General features: G+C 38.2%; 1 protein-coding gene across 2 annotated transcripts in view; it reads left to right on the plus strand.

Moving 5' to 3' along the window:
* The window catches only part of LOC145256463 (uncharacterized), a 167,544-nt gene that overhangs the window by 34,795 nt on the left and 113,806 nt on the right, over window positions 1–18,943 (plus strand). The window contains exon 1 of one of the 2 annotated variants that reach the window (XM_080115395.1): window positions 17,255–17,278. The exons of the other annotated variant lie outside the window; for it this stretch is intronic. Within the exon in view, the coding sequence (XP_079971521.1) occupies window positions 17,270–17,278 (9 nt within the window). The 5' untranslated portion in view covers window positions 17,255–17,269. Of the gene's footprint in view, window positions 1–17,254; window positions 17,279–18,943 lie in introns of those variants that run through there. 2 annotated transcript variants of the gene reach the window in all.

Below are 18,943 nucleotides of genomic sequence, written 5' to 3' on the forward strand. Positions count from 1 at the left end.
ATTTCATGTTGGAGTTGCATAAGCCCCCCCCCCCCCCGAAACAAACAAATAAAAAAAATACACTACCAAATGTAAAATAAACTTTATTTTCGTAAAAAAAGAAAATTAGTTTTTTGTGTGTGCAAAGCTGACAGTCTGTATGAAAGGACGGGAGGAAGGTAGTGACTTGAAAGTCCGACTACGAGTTGTGGCGAAGTGAAAGTCGAGCAATGTTCCTGAACGTGTGAGACAAGCTGTCATTTCAGCTACTGAATTCGCTCGCCGAGCGTTCGACTCGTCTTTCTGCTGGTGTCTGTTGTCCCTCTGTCTTCTCTTTTTATATATTTTTAGAGGCTTACAATTTTTTTTTTTTTTTTTTTTTTTTTTTTAATCGAACTCCGATTGGTCAAAATTTTTTATTTTTTATGAAAATAAAAACGTCTTTCAACTACGTCGGCCTGCTTTTTGACCCAAAAGGTTTGCTGGGGGTGGATGCTGTAATTCCCGCGCAAATGAATTTATAAATTTGTGTCTTAGAAAAATAAAGGTATGAATGTGCCGTTATTTTTATTTTATTTATTTTTTGAGAGATTAACTTTAGGCTACACTCTTTCAAAAATAATCGAAAATTAAAAAAAAAAAAAATGATCAACCGGCGTTCCAAACCATGTCTTCTACAGTCGGCCATTAAAATGCACGTACCTAATTTTAATGGAATGTGCTCCGATGGACTCGTACTTGTGCCTCCTCGACGTACATATCCCCGCCAAACCTGCTTAGCAACAAAATCACACCCCATTCACTGAGGTTTTCTAAATACCAGAAAGCCTTCTTCCTTCGAACAGATACTTTGGAATGCCCTTCCTGCTACCTACTTCCCTGACTGTACTGATATGCAGAAGTTTAAATCTCGTTCATCTTCCCTGAGCATGGTCTGCCAGATAGTAACTCCTTATGCCCAAGTGGCGATGTGCCTTATGGGGTGAACATGAGTAAAAAAAAAAAAAAAAAAAAAAAACTACGTTGAAAGTAGTTTATGCTAGAAACTTATCTTTTTAGTATTCGTTAGTCTCCTGTGCCATGTCTTAGACGGCAACTTGAATCCAAAAGTTGGTTCGTCTAGTTTAAACCATAGACGGCAAATTAGCCATTTGGAGGGGGTGGGGAAGGAAAAAATAGAAAAATACAAACTAAAAAACAAACAAGCGCACCCATCGTTTAGCTCAAGAACCGATTCAAACGAGGGAGCGGTAGGATGTTTCGAAATGAACACTACTTGTCTGTTTGATAGATAAGGAAATAATGATATTTTAGTAATCCGACTAGAAACTATTAAAACAAAAAAACAAAAAACGTGACATTTTAAAGTTTAAGAGTTCAATTGTAGCATATAGACCAGCGGAATATCTCGCATATTTGGCTTCAGTTGGCGTTCTTAGATATTGTATACAATTAACAAATCAGTTCTTGTTCTGGGATAAAATTCTGATAAATTTGTACGTGAACGTGAGAATTCTGTTACCTCCCCCCCCCCCCGAAAAAAATATCTGATTTTTGGTAGTTACATATAAACATCCTGAAAACCTGTACGGTAAAAAAAATAAAATCAGAATTTATAATGGGAGATCAGTTTCGCATATAAATTTAACAGAAAAAAGTAACCCATTTCTGTGCCAGTTTCTAACCAGATAGCATTATATGTACTACGAGGTTCATCCTCCCAGACTTTATCTTCTCTCTTAGAGGGGTTAGTTCATTACTAATTGCCTAAGGCACCCCTCTGGAGAATTCCGATAGATGCCTTTTTGTAAGGCAGTGTTTTTTGATTTTTTTTTTTTTTTTTTTTTTTTTTTCGAACGCTACATTCTGCCCTTGTATCATATCTTCTTGCAGATAAGTTTAAGGACATGTAAACAATTTAGTACTAGCGGGGGAGGGTGCTCGGCGTTGCCCAATCATAAAATATGCTGAAATATAGTTTAATTTATGCAGATTTATTTATCACGAAGCGAATTATCTATTGAATATTATATTGTACTTAATATAAAATAGTGATTTAAAGACTTTGGTGCCGCCAGCTAGAATCGAAACTAAAACGTTCTCTACCGATGTAGCTATCGAGAGATGGGTAAGAAAAATTTAATATTAAACGACTTTGAGAAATGAATTGCATTTGAGCATGCGCAAGAAGGAATAGAAATATGTCGACAAGTTGAAATGAACAGTTTGCGTTTCAACCTGCCGACATTTCTGTACGCGTTATTCATCTATCCAAAGATTTTCCTACTTATAAACCATCCTTCGTTCATGATTACTATTTCCTGTTAATTTCGGTGTTATGTGACCAGTGGTTAAGAGTTTATCGGTTAAATATTCAGACACGCATATATACATCTACTGTTTTATTTATATAGAAAATAAATTCTTTATTGCATTGCATCCAGTTTTATTTTGGGAGATCGGGGGGGGGGGGTCGAGTGATAATTTTTTGTCAGCAAAACTTGATTACTCTCAGCTAGATTCTTTCACAAAGCTACCGCATTCGCTCCATGGTTTTAAACTTAAGATGCCCAATGGTTTCGATAAAAATTATTTACAAATTAATATGCATGAATAATGAGGAATGAGATCTACTCCCCCCCCCCAAAGAAATGGAAAATAAATAGCCAAACAATATGCTAATGGGACAGCTTAGTATGCCCTCTCCTCTTAACCCTTTGCTAAATGTCAGACCACCCACTCTTTTCCGTGTCAACTGAAAATAAGCAGGTCCATTTCTAAATGGAAGTGGAAGCTAAGTGGAGTATCAAAAAATAAGATCTAGATAAAATATGGTGATGGATGGTGTTCTCCAAAATAGAAACGGCATTTGAGGTATGGCCAAGGGCAAAATAAATTTGGGGACATGTAATCAAATGCATTTGCATCTAAATAATATTGTGCTTGTTCCTTACTGGGTTAGTCTGTACGTTACGCTTTGAAAAAGGCTAAATATAATTTTTGAACACTAAATTGCTTTAAAAATGGTGAAATTTGTAAAATTTGCCTTTAAAAACGCCAATCTAGCAACTGTAGACAAGAATATGAGTGATCGCTCTTTGATGTAGCCTCGTTTTTGAATATATGATTGTTGTAATGGTGTGAGAAATGAACTCGTAATTTCGATGTGCATCGGTTCTTCACCAAATGAAAAACCAGTGAAATGTTATGTAAAAAAAAAAAAAAAAAAAGGAACACTCGAAAGAAAGAGGGCAAAAAAGAAAATTGTCTGTTAAGAGGTGCTGGACTGAAGGAGTAAATTAAAGATTGTATCTTTCAATGTGATTTTATTTGTAATGAACTATGTAGCCGATGAGGCGCATCGAACTTTAAAAGGTCAAGTGTCAAATGGGAATATTAAATGATACGCGTCGAATTTAAACAACAAAAAAAATGAAGCATGCATGCCCCCACCCGTGAGTGCAGTGAACGAGACATTAAAAAAAAAAAAAGTTCGGCATTTGTCCCCTCCCCCATTTAGCCCCGAAAGTCCCCCAGGGGACATCAAATCCTGGTGAAAATGAACAAACTGCACTTTTAGGCCTTAACATATGTAAATTTGAGTTCTGCACAATGCAAAAAAAAAAAAAAAAAAATGAAGTCCATCATTTGGCCTCCCTCCACAACCCACCTTTTTAGACTCAAAAGTTTCCAAGGTCTTAATATATTTAAATTGGAGTTCAGCACCATGCAAAATTGCTAAATAGACATACACAGAAAATTTTGAACAACTATGGTAAAATAGTCCCCAAAATGGAGTGTTTTTATTAGCCCTAAGAGAGCCTTTGGGGCATACACAAGTTATTGCAACATATAGACAAACAAAATTATCTAGAAATCGGTTACTTACAACTTTTCAAAGTTTTATAAAAATCCAAAGCATTAATTTTTATTTTATTTTATTTTTTTATTTAGCACAAGTGTCAATTTTAGCCATTTTAACTCGAACGCATGCCTAGGGAGGCAACCGGAGTTTTCCCGGAAAATCCATTCTGTTACTTTTTACACGTATCCTGTTTAATGTTTGTGCAAAATTAAAAAAAAAAAAAAAAAAAAAAAAAAAAGCTCCAAGGCATAGTTATTGAGAAAAGTGCGGACAGACGAACGGACAAGGGTGAATTTACCAAAAATAAAAAGCGTTGAAAACTGGAAAGGTTAAAATGATTCTCGTAGACTTAAAAATTGAAAATGTCGAATGGGAATATTAAATGATACGCGTCGAATTTAAAAAAAAAAAAAAAAAAAAAAAAAAAATTGAAAGTGTTGAAGTGAAAAGATTAAGATAATAGGCGTAGAACTTCGAAAAGAGAAAACTTAAACGAGTTGCGTCGAAATTTAAAAGCCACAAGGGAGGGAAAGATTGAAGTGTGATACAAGTCGGACCGTTTTCTAATCGTGTCATGAACTACAATTCGACTGGCTTTTTTTTTTTTTTTTTTTTTTTAGGCTAGCAGTGTTTGAAAGACTAGTAAAGTCTCAATTTTTTTGAGGGGCTAGTAGAGACTACCAGGGTTTTAGGTTCAGGAGATAATCTCTAAGGGTCAGAGGAATATAGTTTGATATGCAATAATTTGCATATCAATGAGGCTACACACCAAAATAAGGTAAAAAAAACAAAACCCTGGAGTCAATATGGCGGGGGGGGGGGCGGTCGAGTTCAGAGAACCAAACTGAACAGGTCGGAATTTACAATGTCGTTCGAATGTTGACTAGAATCCATTTTTTTAATTTTATTTTTTTCTAATTATAGTATTAAGTATTTAATTACAACTAGAATGTGGCAAAAGATACCAAGGCTTTTCAAAAAACTATGAAACATGGAAAGTTATAAATAGGGAAACCCAAAAATTGCGTTTATTAATCCGGTTAAGTAATATAACAATTTCATAAATCAAAATATTTAAATTTCACATAATAACCTTCAATAAGCAATTTTTAGGTTGACCAAATTCTAATAAAAATGAACGAAATGAAACTTTACGCTATGAACTCCAAGCTAAGTCGAACTCTACGGTCCCAAAAGCTAAGAAACTTTTCTGTTTGTTACTTTTGCAGTCTACTAATCTAAAAACACTAACATGTTTACTTTTTATTTTTTTTCCTTTATCACAGGTTTGACTTTAATCCTGAATATTTGTCTTGTTTTCTGATCTTTCTCCGAAATCTTTTTTGTCAAAAATACTATTATTAACCAATATTTTTTCTATTTAAAACGAGAAAGTCTCCCATGAAATTGAACATTTCCCAAATATTTGCATATCTGAACTCAAAAACATGCGGCTTTTTTTTTTTTTTTTGTAAAGTATGCATTACTTCTAGCTAGTCTAAAGTTAATACGTAACCCTAAAGGTATTACTTCTTAACCAGATTTTTAAACGAGTTAAAAAGAACCAGACTTTCCAATTTGATAAAAGTTCCATTATAGCATATGGGGTGGAGCTGGAACGGTCGAACATCCCAGCTGGACTTAGATAAAAGCAAAAAGTATCCATGCATTAACATGGGAGGGGAGACTATCCTAAGCTGGGATTGGGGCAACGGACTTCTAAGTAGATATTAAGAAGTCCTTCTCACCTTTTTATTTATTTTTTTTTTCTCAATGGAGAGGAGATAATGCATGTGGATGTGTTATCTTCCAAAACACATCATTCGTTAACATCTATGCTGATGACACGACCATTTATGGCAACACATCAAAGGCCATAAATGACAAAGTTCTCTCTAATTCTCTCTCCTCTGATCTTGAGCACGTGGTACAATGGGGGGAGAGGTGGCTGGTCACTTTTAATGCATCCAAAACCAAGCTTCTATCTTTACATCATCAACGCTCTGATCCCCATCTGGCTTCAATTGAAATGGATGGCTCTCGTCTTGGGGAGGCTCCATGTTTTGACAAGATTCTGGGTTTGACCTTTACTCCTGACCTGAAATGGAACACTTACATCAAATCTGTTGCTAAGGATGCTGGTAAAATGGTGGGATCCTTCTACCGCTCCAGAAGATATCTCACTACTGATACAATTCTCTATCTGTATAAAAGCCAAGTACGTCCAAGGATGGAGTACTGCTGCCACATCTGGGCAGGAGCTGCTAAAAACAGCCTATCCTGCCTTGACAGAGTACAAAATACTTTGGTTTAGTGGGGGATGCCCTTTTCTCTTCCCTGCAGCCTCTCTACCACAGAAGAGATGTTGTGAGCCTGTCTTTATATCGTTATTTCCATGGCAAGTGCTCGTCTGAGCTCCAATCTTTCGTCCCCCCTCGCCAATCTTTCATGAGAAACACCCGTCTGGCTGAAATTACTGTCAATAATTTTCCCCACTCTTTATCTGTGCCTAAATTAAAACAGATTCCATGAACAAAGCTTCTTTCTCAGAAGTGCACGACTGTCGAACTCTCTTCCGTTCGCCTGTTTCCCACCTGACTACAACTTGGATGTCTTCAAATCCAACATAAACAAGTTCTTGTTGAACTACCCCCTTAAGACACTCTATTAAATCTCCAATACTAATGATTACTACAATATCTCATTGATTACTGTACATGCAATAACACTTATCCCTGAGTGGCCTCCGGGCCTTAATAAGTGGTGACTCCCCCCCCCCCCCCATGTAAAAAAAAACAAAAAACCGAAATGACCGAAATATTTTGTAAAATTTTTGCTACGAAAATTTGGGTCTCACTTTAGTCTTTAGTTCTTCCTGGCTACACCCTTGGTCCATTTAACTTCCGTGTGGTGGCCCACTTAACCCTGAAGTTTCTGTAGTGTAATGCAGTTTCATTGTGACTGCTTTGTTTTTATTTTTTTTTATTTTATTTTTTTTTTTTTTAACTAAAAAGTGGAAACTAATGTTCCTTTGTTTTTAGTTGAAGTTTTGAATATAATTCGTTAGAATGAACTACAAGGTAGGTGTGTTGATAGAAATGTCGGAGGTGGGTATTAAGTTTCGTAATGGAGAACAATGCCTGGCATTGTTTTTTTTATTTTTATTTTTTTTTATATATGTATATATATATGAAAAGAATATTGACGTTAATAAAAACACAAAACATGAAATTTTTTATAATAAAAAGAATGAAAATGTGTGTGAATAAATAAAACTTTTCAAACTTTGATTTTGACCATCTAATTTATTTAATTCAATTGACATTAACAATTGACAGTATCGGTTTTGTAGCACAAAATCAATCACTTGATTATATCAGTGAATCTATTATGCCCTTAATTCATCTGAAGAAATAGCAACAATCAATCCGTCAAAAGGAAATAATGTGATTTTAAAACCCAAAAATTGGAAGAGAAGCTGCAAATACCTTCATTTCCATTATGTCATTCTTTTCAATTTTCGGATTTTAATGTCAAATTGCACTTTATTTCCTTTAACCGGCATGTTAACATGTAGACAATGTGTGAACCAATAATGAAACATTCTTCATCAGTCATACTCTTGTTCCTCATTTTCGGACTCCTGCTGCCATTACGTATATTTTTATTTTTTGGTTTAGGTAATGTATATCGAGATGAATTACTGATTAGATGTCAAATATGTAATTTCAATATGTCAAATCAACTAATATTAACCATTATGGCAACCAGTTTCTGCTGGAAGTATTTTGATGTCAATCCCAAGAATAAGAATACAACTGCTTGCAAGTTATGTCGAACCACTACATCAAAGGGTGGCAAATCAGCAAACACTTTTACAACTAATATGTTAAACCATCTTAGAAAGGTTCGTTCAAATGAAGCAAAACTTGCAGATAAGAAATAGAAGCACAATGAATATTCAGACAGACATTCCAGGAACAAGTGGTAACTACGAGTCTCCAGTGAAACCTCAAACTATTATAGAATCAATATTGGCTGAAAAGAAAGTTTGGTAGGCACCGCCAAAAATGGCCGCAAAATAAAGTTGTTGTTGTTTTTTAAAACTACATTTATTAAAATCCATTATTTCTGAGTAACTTTTTTTTTTCCAGAAAGATAAAACCCTGAATTTTATCATATAGAAAACAGAATAATGTAAAACTTTTTCTATTTTCAATTAAATTTTAAATGTTAAATTTTCCCAAAAAGTTAACAATTGACATTTTTTGTCTTGCACAAAAAACGTACATAAATATTAAAAAAAAAAGGTTTTTGAAATAATTAATTCATTTATTGTCTAAGATTTAGGATGATTTTCTAAGAGAATATGCAAAAATATTATAAGTACCTGGATTTCAAATAATTCCACTTATTCATATATGTAACCAGTTATTTCGCGTCTATCTAGTCTGTTTTGCTTAACTTAAATTAATTATTTTACTTAACATATTCACCGAATTTCACACTTTAAAACTCAAAAGCGGGATAATTAAACACAATCGAAGTTCTGATATTCAGACGTCAAAATAAGGTATGCAAACAATTTTTTTTTTTTTTTTTTTTAATCTATAATTCTGTCCCTTACAACAAAATGTTTTGTTCAGTTTCAGATGATTATTTTAAGCATATTTGTTCCCACTTCAAAACAAGGGGGGGTTTTGTAAGCAAAAAAAAAAAAAAAAATATATATATATATATATATATATCGTTTATGAAAAATAAGTACACCGTTATAAAGTTCATTCTTCTCTTAATAATCGCTGAAAATTTCGTATTGATCGGATAATTACCTGATTTTTGGTAGATTTTTAAAAAGACGGTCCGTCAAAAAGTACTGACCTGCCCCCACCCAGTTTTGGCGGTGCCTAAAGTTTGGGATATTAATGACCACAGGTCACAAGAGATTCATTATCTGAAACGAAAAATAATTGCTGTTGATATTCAACCAGATTCTGTAACATCTGACATTGGATTTAATAGGTTTATTGCAAAACTGTGTTCAAATTACAGCATTCCATTAAAAAAAAAAAGTATTTCACTATAAAATTTTTCTATTTTTTTTTTTTTTTTTTTTTTTTTTTTTTTTGAGAAAAGTAAAACAAAAATTCAACTGTCTCTTGCTGAAATTAACATTTTTAAGAACTAGACATTTGAACAGCTACTACAAATAATGCTGCTTTTCAGTATTTGCCAGGTCATTCGCTTTCAAATGATTTTGAATAGTGCAGAGCTGTTCTTAGAGTTGTTCTATTCCCTGGTGCACACACAGGTGCAAGAATAGGTGAAGAATTGTGCAATATTCTGAAGAGTATAAAATCTCCCATAAAGTTTTCTTAGTCTTGCGGGATTCAGGAACAAATATGGTTGCTGGTGTCGGGAAATGTGATTTAGAATAACAATCATACATTGTAACTGAAGCTGTAAAGATAACCATTACAGCTAACAGAAGTAGTTTCTTACTTCTATCGTTTTCTATTAGCAACTAGTACTGAAAGACAGGATCAGCTTAATTTGGAAAAACAAACTCTTTCAAGGTGTGACCACATGATGGAATTTAATATTTGCTGAAAATAAATTAAGAGCAACAAAAAGCTCTTGTAATGTGAGCTGTTAATAAGATTCCTACCATAACTTACCAAAGGGGACTTGTTTGAAAAAAAAAATCTTGTTCCTGAGTCCGTTTGAAGAAATCCCCAAAGAAGCAAGTCACAGAACTTCAATATCAATGATACAAATTTAGCTGTTAGATTATTTCTGTCAAAAGCTCAATCTAATTCTAGTATTTCTGACTTTAGTGGAATTCTTACTATTGAACAATTCAGGTTATCAGGATGAAAATCTTGTTTCTACTATCCAAACTTATGTCTGCTTTCCTAGAATCATGATGCAAATATTAATTTTAAAAGATTGGCATAGAAAACATTTAGAATTGGATTCTACACCTACTTTCCTCTGATAATGAAGCAGAATACACTACCCTGCTGAGGGTGAAGAAGCACGAACATGTAAATTACAAAATGGCAACTTTGAAACCAACTGACAAAATAAGCAGTAAAAATAAGTAAAAGTACAATTTCTAATTATGGCCTTAATTTTTGAGATGTGAACATTGCATTATTTATAATAGAAAAAATTGCACTGGTGGTCCATTTTTAAAGTATCATCAAATAAAACTGAATTAAGATCGTAAATATTAACATTCAATATAATTCTATACATAATGATTATGCCTGTTTTTTAAACGGTTCCAGCTGCAACTGAATTAGAAGTCGATAAAAATGCCGATATGTTCAATTTTGGTGGCAGAAATAAAGTACCAAATATCACGTATACTTATTTCAAAATCGCAAAAACTATTAAGATACAGATCTGGAACATTGCATGCCTAATCAATACATATATTCAAATGCCAGCTCTTTACACCATGTACGTAAATAGTATCCTAAAGCAAATGTAATTTTATGTAGTGTTTTTTCACTTAGTTTATCATGGCGATTTAATTAAGTAAACTTGCATGTTCAATATCAATTTAATTTTAAGAGCTGCATGTAACATTGATAGTTCTTTATACAATTGGTATTTCTTTGCGATTCTGTTGAATTCTTAGCATGGCACTGATTACATTCGTCCATTTGAGGTGGTTTCCTCAACCCCTTCCCCAAGTCAAAGAAAGAAGAAAAAAAAAATTCAGTTGTCTGTCTTCAATACTTGTGGCACTAATCACTTGTTTTGTACTGTTTATTAAATTGTTAGGTGAAAGTACAAGTTAGAAAAATACCCTCTCCTCCACATGTTGAGAAATAGGTTTGCAGAAAGTTCTCTCTATAAGTACTATCGTTTTAAATTCTTAACATTATTTTATTTTTGTATTGACTTCGTTAAAGTTAATGCTGTGATTGTTTAAAATGACTTGTTTCCAGTTTGTGCGGACCGTTCTGCTTTATGGTGAATGCTCAGAAAAAGTCCCTTCTGATTAATGCAACCGAACTTGGCTGTTTAGAATAACAATATTTTTGGATCCAGTGTGACGTTAAATTTGAACTCAACTCCAAAAATCCAACTCTTCTCTTCTCACTGCACTTTCCACACTGATATTTATTTTCAGAAAATTTACAAGGTAAAAAAATCAGAAAAATTTGGCACAAGGCCGAAGATGGGGGAGGGGAAAGGACGGTCTTCTCTGACTAGTGCTAATTAATCTAACCTAACTAGTTCCTACTTTCACTCTACTTACACCATAATACCACATTCATACTATACATTCATCAGCGTATACATCCTTCATCAATCACCATAAGAACATCATACCATGATAACCTAATTAAAACCCATAAGAAAGGGGGGTTTGGGAAGATAAAAATTTTATATACAAAATAAAAATGAAATATTTACGATGTTAGTAACAAAAGACCCCCCCCCGTTGTTAAACTATGGCAGATACACCGATTCGCCAGTCGAAAGGGTGATGCGGGTCCGAACGCTTTATTTAAAACACCTCTTACGAAAACTTCGAAAGGGAACCCGCATCTCTGGCAAATCAAGCGATCTGTCACCTAATTGGGGAGGGGAGTGGGGTTAAAAAAAAAAACAAAAAAAAACGCAGGGACAAACTTAAAAAGGGGCCTAATGATCGCTATCACACACTAGCTAGGTTATGAACACAGAAGCCTAAATAATGGTCCTACTCTTGCCTATATCGTGACCTACTCTGGACTAAAAACGAGTCAGATCTGACGTTCGTTTCTGTTACCCAAAATTCTTTTTCCTAAGGAACATCCAAGAACCAGTCAAGATTTGCTTCTCTCACCCGACACACACGCGCTACTGACACCCACCTTTCAACAAAGTCTGACGAAGAGTCTAACTCTCTCGGCCTTGATACGATCCTTCAAATAATGACGGAAGAGTCATATAAGGTCGAGGGGAGCGAAGTCCTCAGATCCATAGACCACTTTCATACGTGTGTTCCAGATAACACCTCTCATCACTGCTAGCAAGGTCAGACACAATTCTTTTCTGAGCCTATCCGTTGTCGGAGCCCAATTGCTACAGACATTAATAGGAACCAAGGTTAATGAGGATGTGTTCAGTATGCGGACCATGAGACCTGTAACAAACTCAATCAGCGGCGCCACGATGCGACAATAAACGAAGGCGTGACATAAAGTGTCATCCTCATCGCCGCACCGTTTACAAATAGCCGAGTCCACCAAGCCAGCTGAGCTGAGTCTCTTACCGACCCAGAGAGCATCCCGAATTACCAGCCAGGTCAAGGAAGCCTCGTCATTAGTGAGGCATCCTGACCCAGGCGCCCAAGGCCAGATTGAGCGGAGCTGCTCCTTCGTCAAAGGGAGCCTCTCACCGATGACATTTGTTATGGATCCCCTCACTAAAACCCGATATAATGCCTTTCGGGACAACAGCAGAGTGTTAGAGAGGCTTTCCTTCCCTCTTAAGAGGGACTTCAGTGCGCGCCGGCACTCGCGATAGAAGGGACATTCACCTCGGGGCAACCTGTGTGCCTCCCCCTTGGAGTCGTGCACACCTCTCAAAGCCAGGAAGGCTTTCTTGGTGTCCTCCATCCAGAGGCCACCGTTTTCCCTATCTTGTGTGCACATTCGATCTAGGTAGTAGAGCCGTAGCGGGTGTAGCCGAATCTCCATGTTTGGCATACCTAGACCGCCTTCAGAAGGATGTAGGTAGCAGACATCGCGACAGACCTTAGGGGCCCTTCCAAGCCATAAGAAGTTGAAAAGAGCCCTCTGCAAATATAACAGTGTATCTAACGGGATTGGAAGCACTGATAGACGATAAATAGCGATTGGATAGATGTGGGTATTACACACCTCCGCTCGCCCCTTTAATGAAAGGTTTCTACTGATCCACCGTGAAGCTGCAGACCGTACCGCTTTCAGAACCTCCAACCAATTTTTCTCCAGCTGGAGGTCAGGACCAAACCAGACGCAGAGTATCTTGCAAGGCCCATCGCTCCAACTAAAGGGTCCCTGAAGGGGCATACCCCTCCAGGCACCAATGCGCAAACCCAAAGACTTGTCGCAGTTAATTTTGGCCCCTGTTACCGTTTCATACAATCTGATTTCTACACCGACGACACTAATCTCAGCACTGCTCGTTACAAGCACAGTTACGTCGTCGGCATAGGCGGAGTACTTCGCCTGGGCATCCACACCTGGCAAAGTGATTCTGCGTAGGACCGGATTCACCCTTAGCCTGCGCAAAAATGGCTCGATCGCAAGCACGTATAGCATGGGTGATAACGGGCACCCTTGACGAATGGAACGTGACAAACTGAAGGGTCTCGACCTCTTCCCATTTACTTCTACCATCACCGCGGGGTTAGCATAGAGAAGATGAACCCAAGAGCGAAATTGCGGGCCAAAACCGGCCGCCGATAAAACAGCCCCCAAGTACCGATGGTCAACCCTATCAAAGGCTTTGGACTGATCTAAATTGATCAGCGCAGCCTCAGTGTCGACTTTTTCTCTCATCAGGCGTATCGAGTGCAAGTTATCCTGGATTGTCCTGCCCTTCACGGCACACGTTTGCTCGGGGCTAATAAGACGAGCCAGGACAAGTTGCAGACGATTTGCGAGAATCTTGGCCAAAATCTTTAACTCAGCGTTAAGCATCGTTAAGGGCCTGAAATTACCTAACCCATCCCCACCATCTTTGCTTTTACGAACAAGTTTTATCACACCCATGGTAAAGTACTTGGGAATTGAGCCGTTCCTAAACCACAAGTTAAACAAAACCGTCAGTAAAGGGACAAAGATGTGACAACCTCAAATACACTTCGTAGGGAAGACCATCGATCCCCGGTGACTTATTAAGGCTGACCCGCTTTAAGGCTTCAATGACTTCATCCTCCGTTATGCCACCTTCGCACCTAGCCACTTCGGTCGTCGAAAGACGAGAAGTCAGCCAAATAGGTGTCAAACTGTTCTGACAGACCGGGTTTCATGGAAAAAAGCTCCTGAAAATGAGATCTAAACGCCTCCAGCACACCCTTGTTTGTGGTCACGGTACGCCCGTCCGGCAATGTGACACGAGCGATGTGCCTATCAGCCGCTTTCCTAAGCTCCTCTGCACGCAGTTCAGCGGCCATGTTTGTTGCTTCCTGGGGCATTCTTTTTAACCTAGCCCTAATCACTAAAGCTTGGTGCTCCTTTTCAGCAAGGGAGGCAAGCCGAGCCCTAATTATATTAACGCTAGCACTATCCCCCTCCTCCACCGCCCGATCTAGTCTAGACTCTAGTGTCACTTTAGCTGCCCTAGAATCTAGTTTGAGTCTTTTGCTAAAGTCAGCAGCAAAGGACCTAATGGCTTCCTTAATTTTTACCCACCACTTATTCCCAATAATTGCCCCCGTCAATTCCCGCTGTAGGGTTAGTAATAGCCCGTCACGGAAGCCCTTCACATCGAACAACGACGTGTTGAGCTTCCAGTAACCGGCTAATCTAGGCTTAGGTCTATCTAAGTTTACCCGTACACGAACAAGTCTGTGATCCGAGTAAACTATATTGTGGAAACTTGGACAATCCAATACTCCTACGTCGACTCGCCTAACTAAGAACCGGTCGATATAGCTCGAGAGCTGTATCGAATCGGAGCTGCCTCTACCTGTCCAAGTCCACACTAAGTTACGGGGCTTTTCATTTCGGAATTTGTCGATAAGATCAAACTTGTCCACAAATTCACGAAATAAAACAGCATCCCGATCTCTGTCAGTTCCCCTAGATGTTAACCCAAATCGATCTAACTCGGGATCCAGGACGGCGTTCCAGTCTCCCGCTACGATAACCGTTCTGGAAACATCTATGAACTGCTCGATCTGCCGAAAAAAGCCAGCCAGCCCAATATGGATATTGGGCGCATAAACCCCAATAAGACGTAATGCCCTACCCTTTATGGTAACATCCAAAACACCTAGTCTTCCCTCTGGATCCAAGTAACACAGGTCACACGACGCATCTAGAGACCTTTTAACTAGCCAGGAAACCCCTCTCGAGCGAGAATTATAGTGCGCTGAGTAAGCCTCAAAGGTCTTAGACAGTGCACGCAAATGGTCACCAGGAATAAGGTGGGTTTCCTGCACACAAGATATCCACTCCGAGGTGCTGCAGGTCCAAACTCAAGCGCCATTTGCGCGAGTCGGCCCTTAGCCCTCGGACATTTAAACTAGCAAGCTTGAGATCCATGGTGGTGCCTTAGGGTTGGGAACCAGGAATGAACATCGCAGTCGTGAGCATGCCGACGGCTCTCGTGAGGGAATAGGTACCCATTGTAGTATCGATGAGGCCGTTACGAGAGATACCACCGACATGCAAAGGATAGGTTAGTTTTGCTATCCTATATAGGGAGGGGTGCATTTTTACCGGGGACCCTCCCAACACATTTTCTAAGGTTTTTTATGTCAGAATCTTTAAACACAAGGGGAGTGGGAAGGTTGAAGGCTTTATTTGCCTCTTCTAACATTTGCCAAAGGTCCTTGGCCTCTTCTTTTTTCCGAACGACGGTTAGGATTCTTTTAGCATTTGGAAAATTAACAGGGGTATCTACTAGTTCACCCCCCCCACCTCCTTGAACTCAATTAGTTTTGTGAAGTCAGTTCCTTTGAAGTTCTTATGATTGTTAATGGCGGCTTGGTTTAGTATGCAAATGTCTTTGCCAGGGAGGTAGTCTTTTTCTTGTGTTCAGGCGAGGGGGGTAATGTCCATAGCAGAATGTGTGTTAGAAAATGTTTTAGGAGATGCAAGGGGAGTGTTGTGAGTGGTCACTGAGGTGGATGGAATGGGAGAGGAGGGTTTGTTTTTTTGAAGGGCTTAAGTGTATTAGTTTAGGCTGTTTATGAGGGACCGGAGTTGTGACTGGAGGAAGCATTTTGAAGGGGGAAGGAGGTTTTGGCTTTGTAGGAGACTGGGTGATAGGGTTGGTTAAAGATTTGGGGCTTGGTTTCGGAGAAGTGGGTTTACATGGGGATTTGGGTGATGGGCGTTGAGCGTCTAATTTCTTTTTTAGTTTAACAATTTCCAGGTATTTCTCTTTTCCGGGGTCGTTTTGCAGCATTGCCTGTTCTTTCATTTGGTCAAGGCTCAGGCGTCCAGGGGTTTTTCTCCCAGGGGCGATCTGCCAGGGTTCTCCCCTGAGTATTTCGTCCGAGTTTGTTTCATTTGTTTCGTTAGTAGGAGGCTTGGGAACGCTTTTTGATGCGGATCCCAAGTGTTGTCCGATGGATTTTTTGGTGTTTGGTGGAGGTTTTTTTAAGGGGCACTCTGACGTAAGGTGGCCAATCTCACTGCAATTCCAGCAGGTCGGTCTTCTGCCAGCTACTATTATAGGAAGTTTTTCTTCTCCTGCCTCGAGGAAGAAAGGGATCGCATCGAAGTTTACCTTATCGAGGAGGATATCATATGACCATATGCCGTGGAACTCGTCCACCTGCACCGAAACCATTTCGCCATATTTTAGAAGGAAGGCTCCAATGTGTTCTCCTTCAATGTGGTGAGGTACATTAAAAACGGACACCGTAGTCCGACGTTTTCCCATATATTCTGATCTCAGTATAAAATGCTGAGTGATTATCTCTTTTTGTGAGATAGTTAGGCAGTCTTCTGGGGAGTTAAAAAGTACACTCCATGTGTTGTAGCCCTTGCACTTGACGATGCGCAAGGGTCTAAAACCAGCTGTAGCCAAAAGGTTGGTGACGATATCTGCACTTGCTCTTATAACTTTTTTTTAACTTTCTGTCGACTATAAATATTGTCATACACTTTTTTTGGATTTCCTCCAATCTTGGCACGTTGACAATTAATCCTTTGTTGGTAACAAGTTCCGGGCATTGTTTTGCCTTTTCAACGAATTCATTAACATTAATATCCACTTTCGGTGGTTTGGTCCAGTTGTTTGGTGTAGAAGTAGTGCCGTTTTACGCTTCAGAAATGTCGACGACAATAGGCGACTGGCTCGCTGAAGTGGCCATAGCTGAACCGTTAAAGAAACGGTTAAAAGAAAGTCCCCAAAAAAAAAAAAAAAAAACTGTTAAAAATAACAGTAAGACAAAGAAAAAACAAAAAGCGTCGTGTAGAAAAAAAAAAAAAAAATCCGACGGTAATAAAAATAAAAGGGTAGAAATCGCTGATAGAATAACGCACAGAACAAGAGTCAAAAGCCCTAACCCTAACCCTGACCCCCAAAATAAAGTAGATGGCTCTTTTATAGAGAGACCCAACCACATCTCATTTGCATACACCTCTCCCCCCTCTCCTCACATCATGTGATCATCAGTCCATAAATACCAGGGGGCGGCCATTTTTATTTTCTCTTTTTTTTTTTTTTTTTTTCTTTCCTAACACTGGCCGCACGATGCATGAGGTAAAGTTTCTTTACTTTTAACTACACAATAGACATTAATCAGAAAGCTCTTTTTCAGGCATATGTGAAAAATGATTTGCACAAACTGAAATTTTTTAATAAGGGATGCGTTCATTTTTTTTTATTTTTTTTCATTTTTTTTCATTTTTTTTTTTTTTTTTTTTTTTTTTAGAATTTCTGACGCTATAAAATTCCTACCTTAACGCAGGCCTCTATGGACAAATTTATCTTTATTTGATCTTTGACAAATAAATATTTTCATTTACTAGCCAAACCTACATGATTTTTTTAGAATATGGCATCTCCGTTCTGTATTTTAAGTGGAATTCTAGACAGATGGGGACAAAAATGGATGGTCACATTCAATGCTGGTAAGACTAAGCTTGTTTCCTTCAATAACTACAAGAAACCTTCTCTACCACCAATAGCAATGGCCAAGAACACATTGCCTGTAAGTACTTCTTTTAAACTCCTCGGCCTAACGTTTACAGGGAATATGAACTGGAATAGATACATTAAGAGCATTGCCAAGGCTGCTGCAAGGAAGGTTGGCTCCCTCTACTGTGCTAGAAAACTACTTATGCCTGACAGTATCCTATACCTCTATAAGGCCACCATTCGCCCATGTATGGAGTACTGTTGTCACATCTGGGGAAGTACAGAGAACCCCTTCCCTCACACACACTCCTACGAGAATTTTGTATCATGTCAAGGCAGGAAAAGATACTCTTAGCAACTCCCCTTCAGATGTGGCAACAATACTCCATCTTAGGGCGTATTTGTCTCTTGTTCAAGTAAAGGATTGCATCTAGAGTGCGATACACTCTGGAGCGGTGGAATGATCCAAATATTTTTCCAGTGATCTTCATAACAGATCTTTATAAGTTTTCCATTTCAGGGCAGGAGTTCAGGTGAATGCCGGAAGCTTGTCTAAGCAGAGTGCTTCCTCCAAGATAAAAGCCATTCATGAGACCAACCTCCCAGACATTACCTCCTGGAGGGAATAGTGTACTGTATGTTGGTTCATTATTATACCATCCTCGTATGCATCACCCCCTCCTTTATAATGTAATAAGTTTTTTGATAGTACAGCTAAGCATTCTTTTAAGTTCCTCTGTAGTTAATGTAAAAAAAATATTCTGGTAATTTAGGAACTTAACCCTTCCAGGCATTACCACCTCCATTGGGAATGTAAGTTACTTTATTGTTGATCACCTATGACACCACTATCAGGAATGCCAAAGATTCTGCAATTTTTGCAACAAATCAGTGCCTCCATCTTGCAGGAGCTGATTTCCCTTGCCTTCTGGCTTCAAACGAGGGAGCTGGTTTTCTACCTTCCGGCCTCCACTTCAAGAGTTGGTCTTCACACCTTCCAGCCTCCAGTTCACGGATGGTTTTCTCCTACTTTTCGCCTCTACCCAAGAAGAGTTGTTTTCCCTCCCTTTTCTGCCTCCACTTCAGGGGAGCTAGTTTTGTCCCCATTTCCTGGCCTCCACTTGAGGAAGCTAGTTTTTCTATTTTACTTGTCATAGAATGAAGTATGTTCCAAAAATCACAATTTTTTATTTATTTATTTTTTAATTTTTTTTTAAAACAAAATTTACCATTTTTACCGATAAGTTAATATTGGAGTCATTCTAATATTCAAATTTTGTTTTTTAA

This window comes from Euprymna scolopes, chromosome 32 (assembly GCF_053919585.1).
Source record: "Euprymna scolopes isolate OS-2025 chromosome 32, ASM5391958v1, whole genome shotgun sequence".
Taxonomy (NCBI): domain Eukaryota; kingdom Metazoa; phylum Mollusca; class Cephalopoda; order Sepiida; family Sepiolidae; genus Euprymna; species Euprymna scolopes.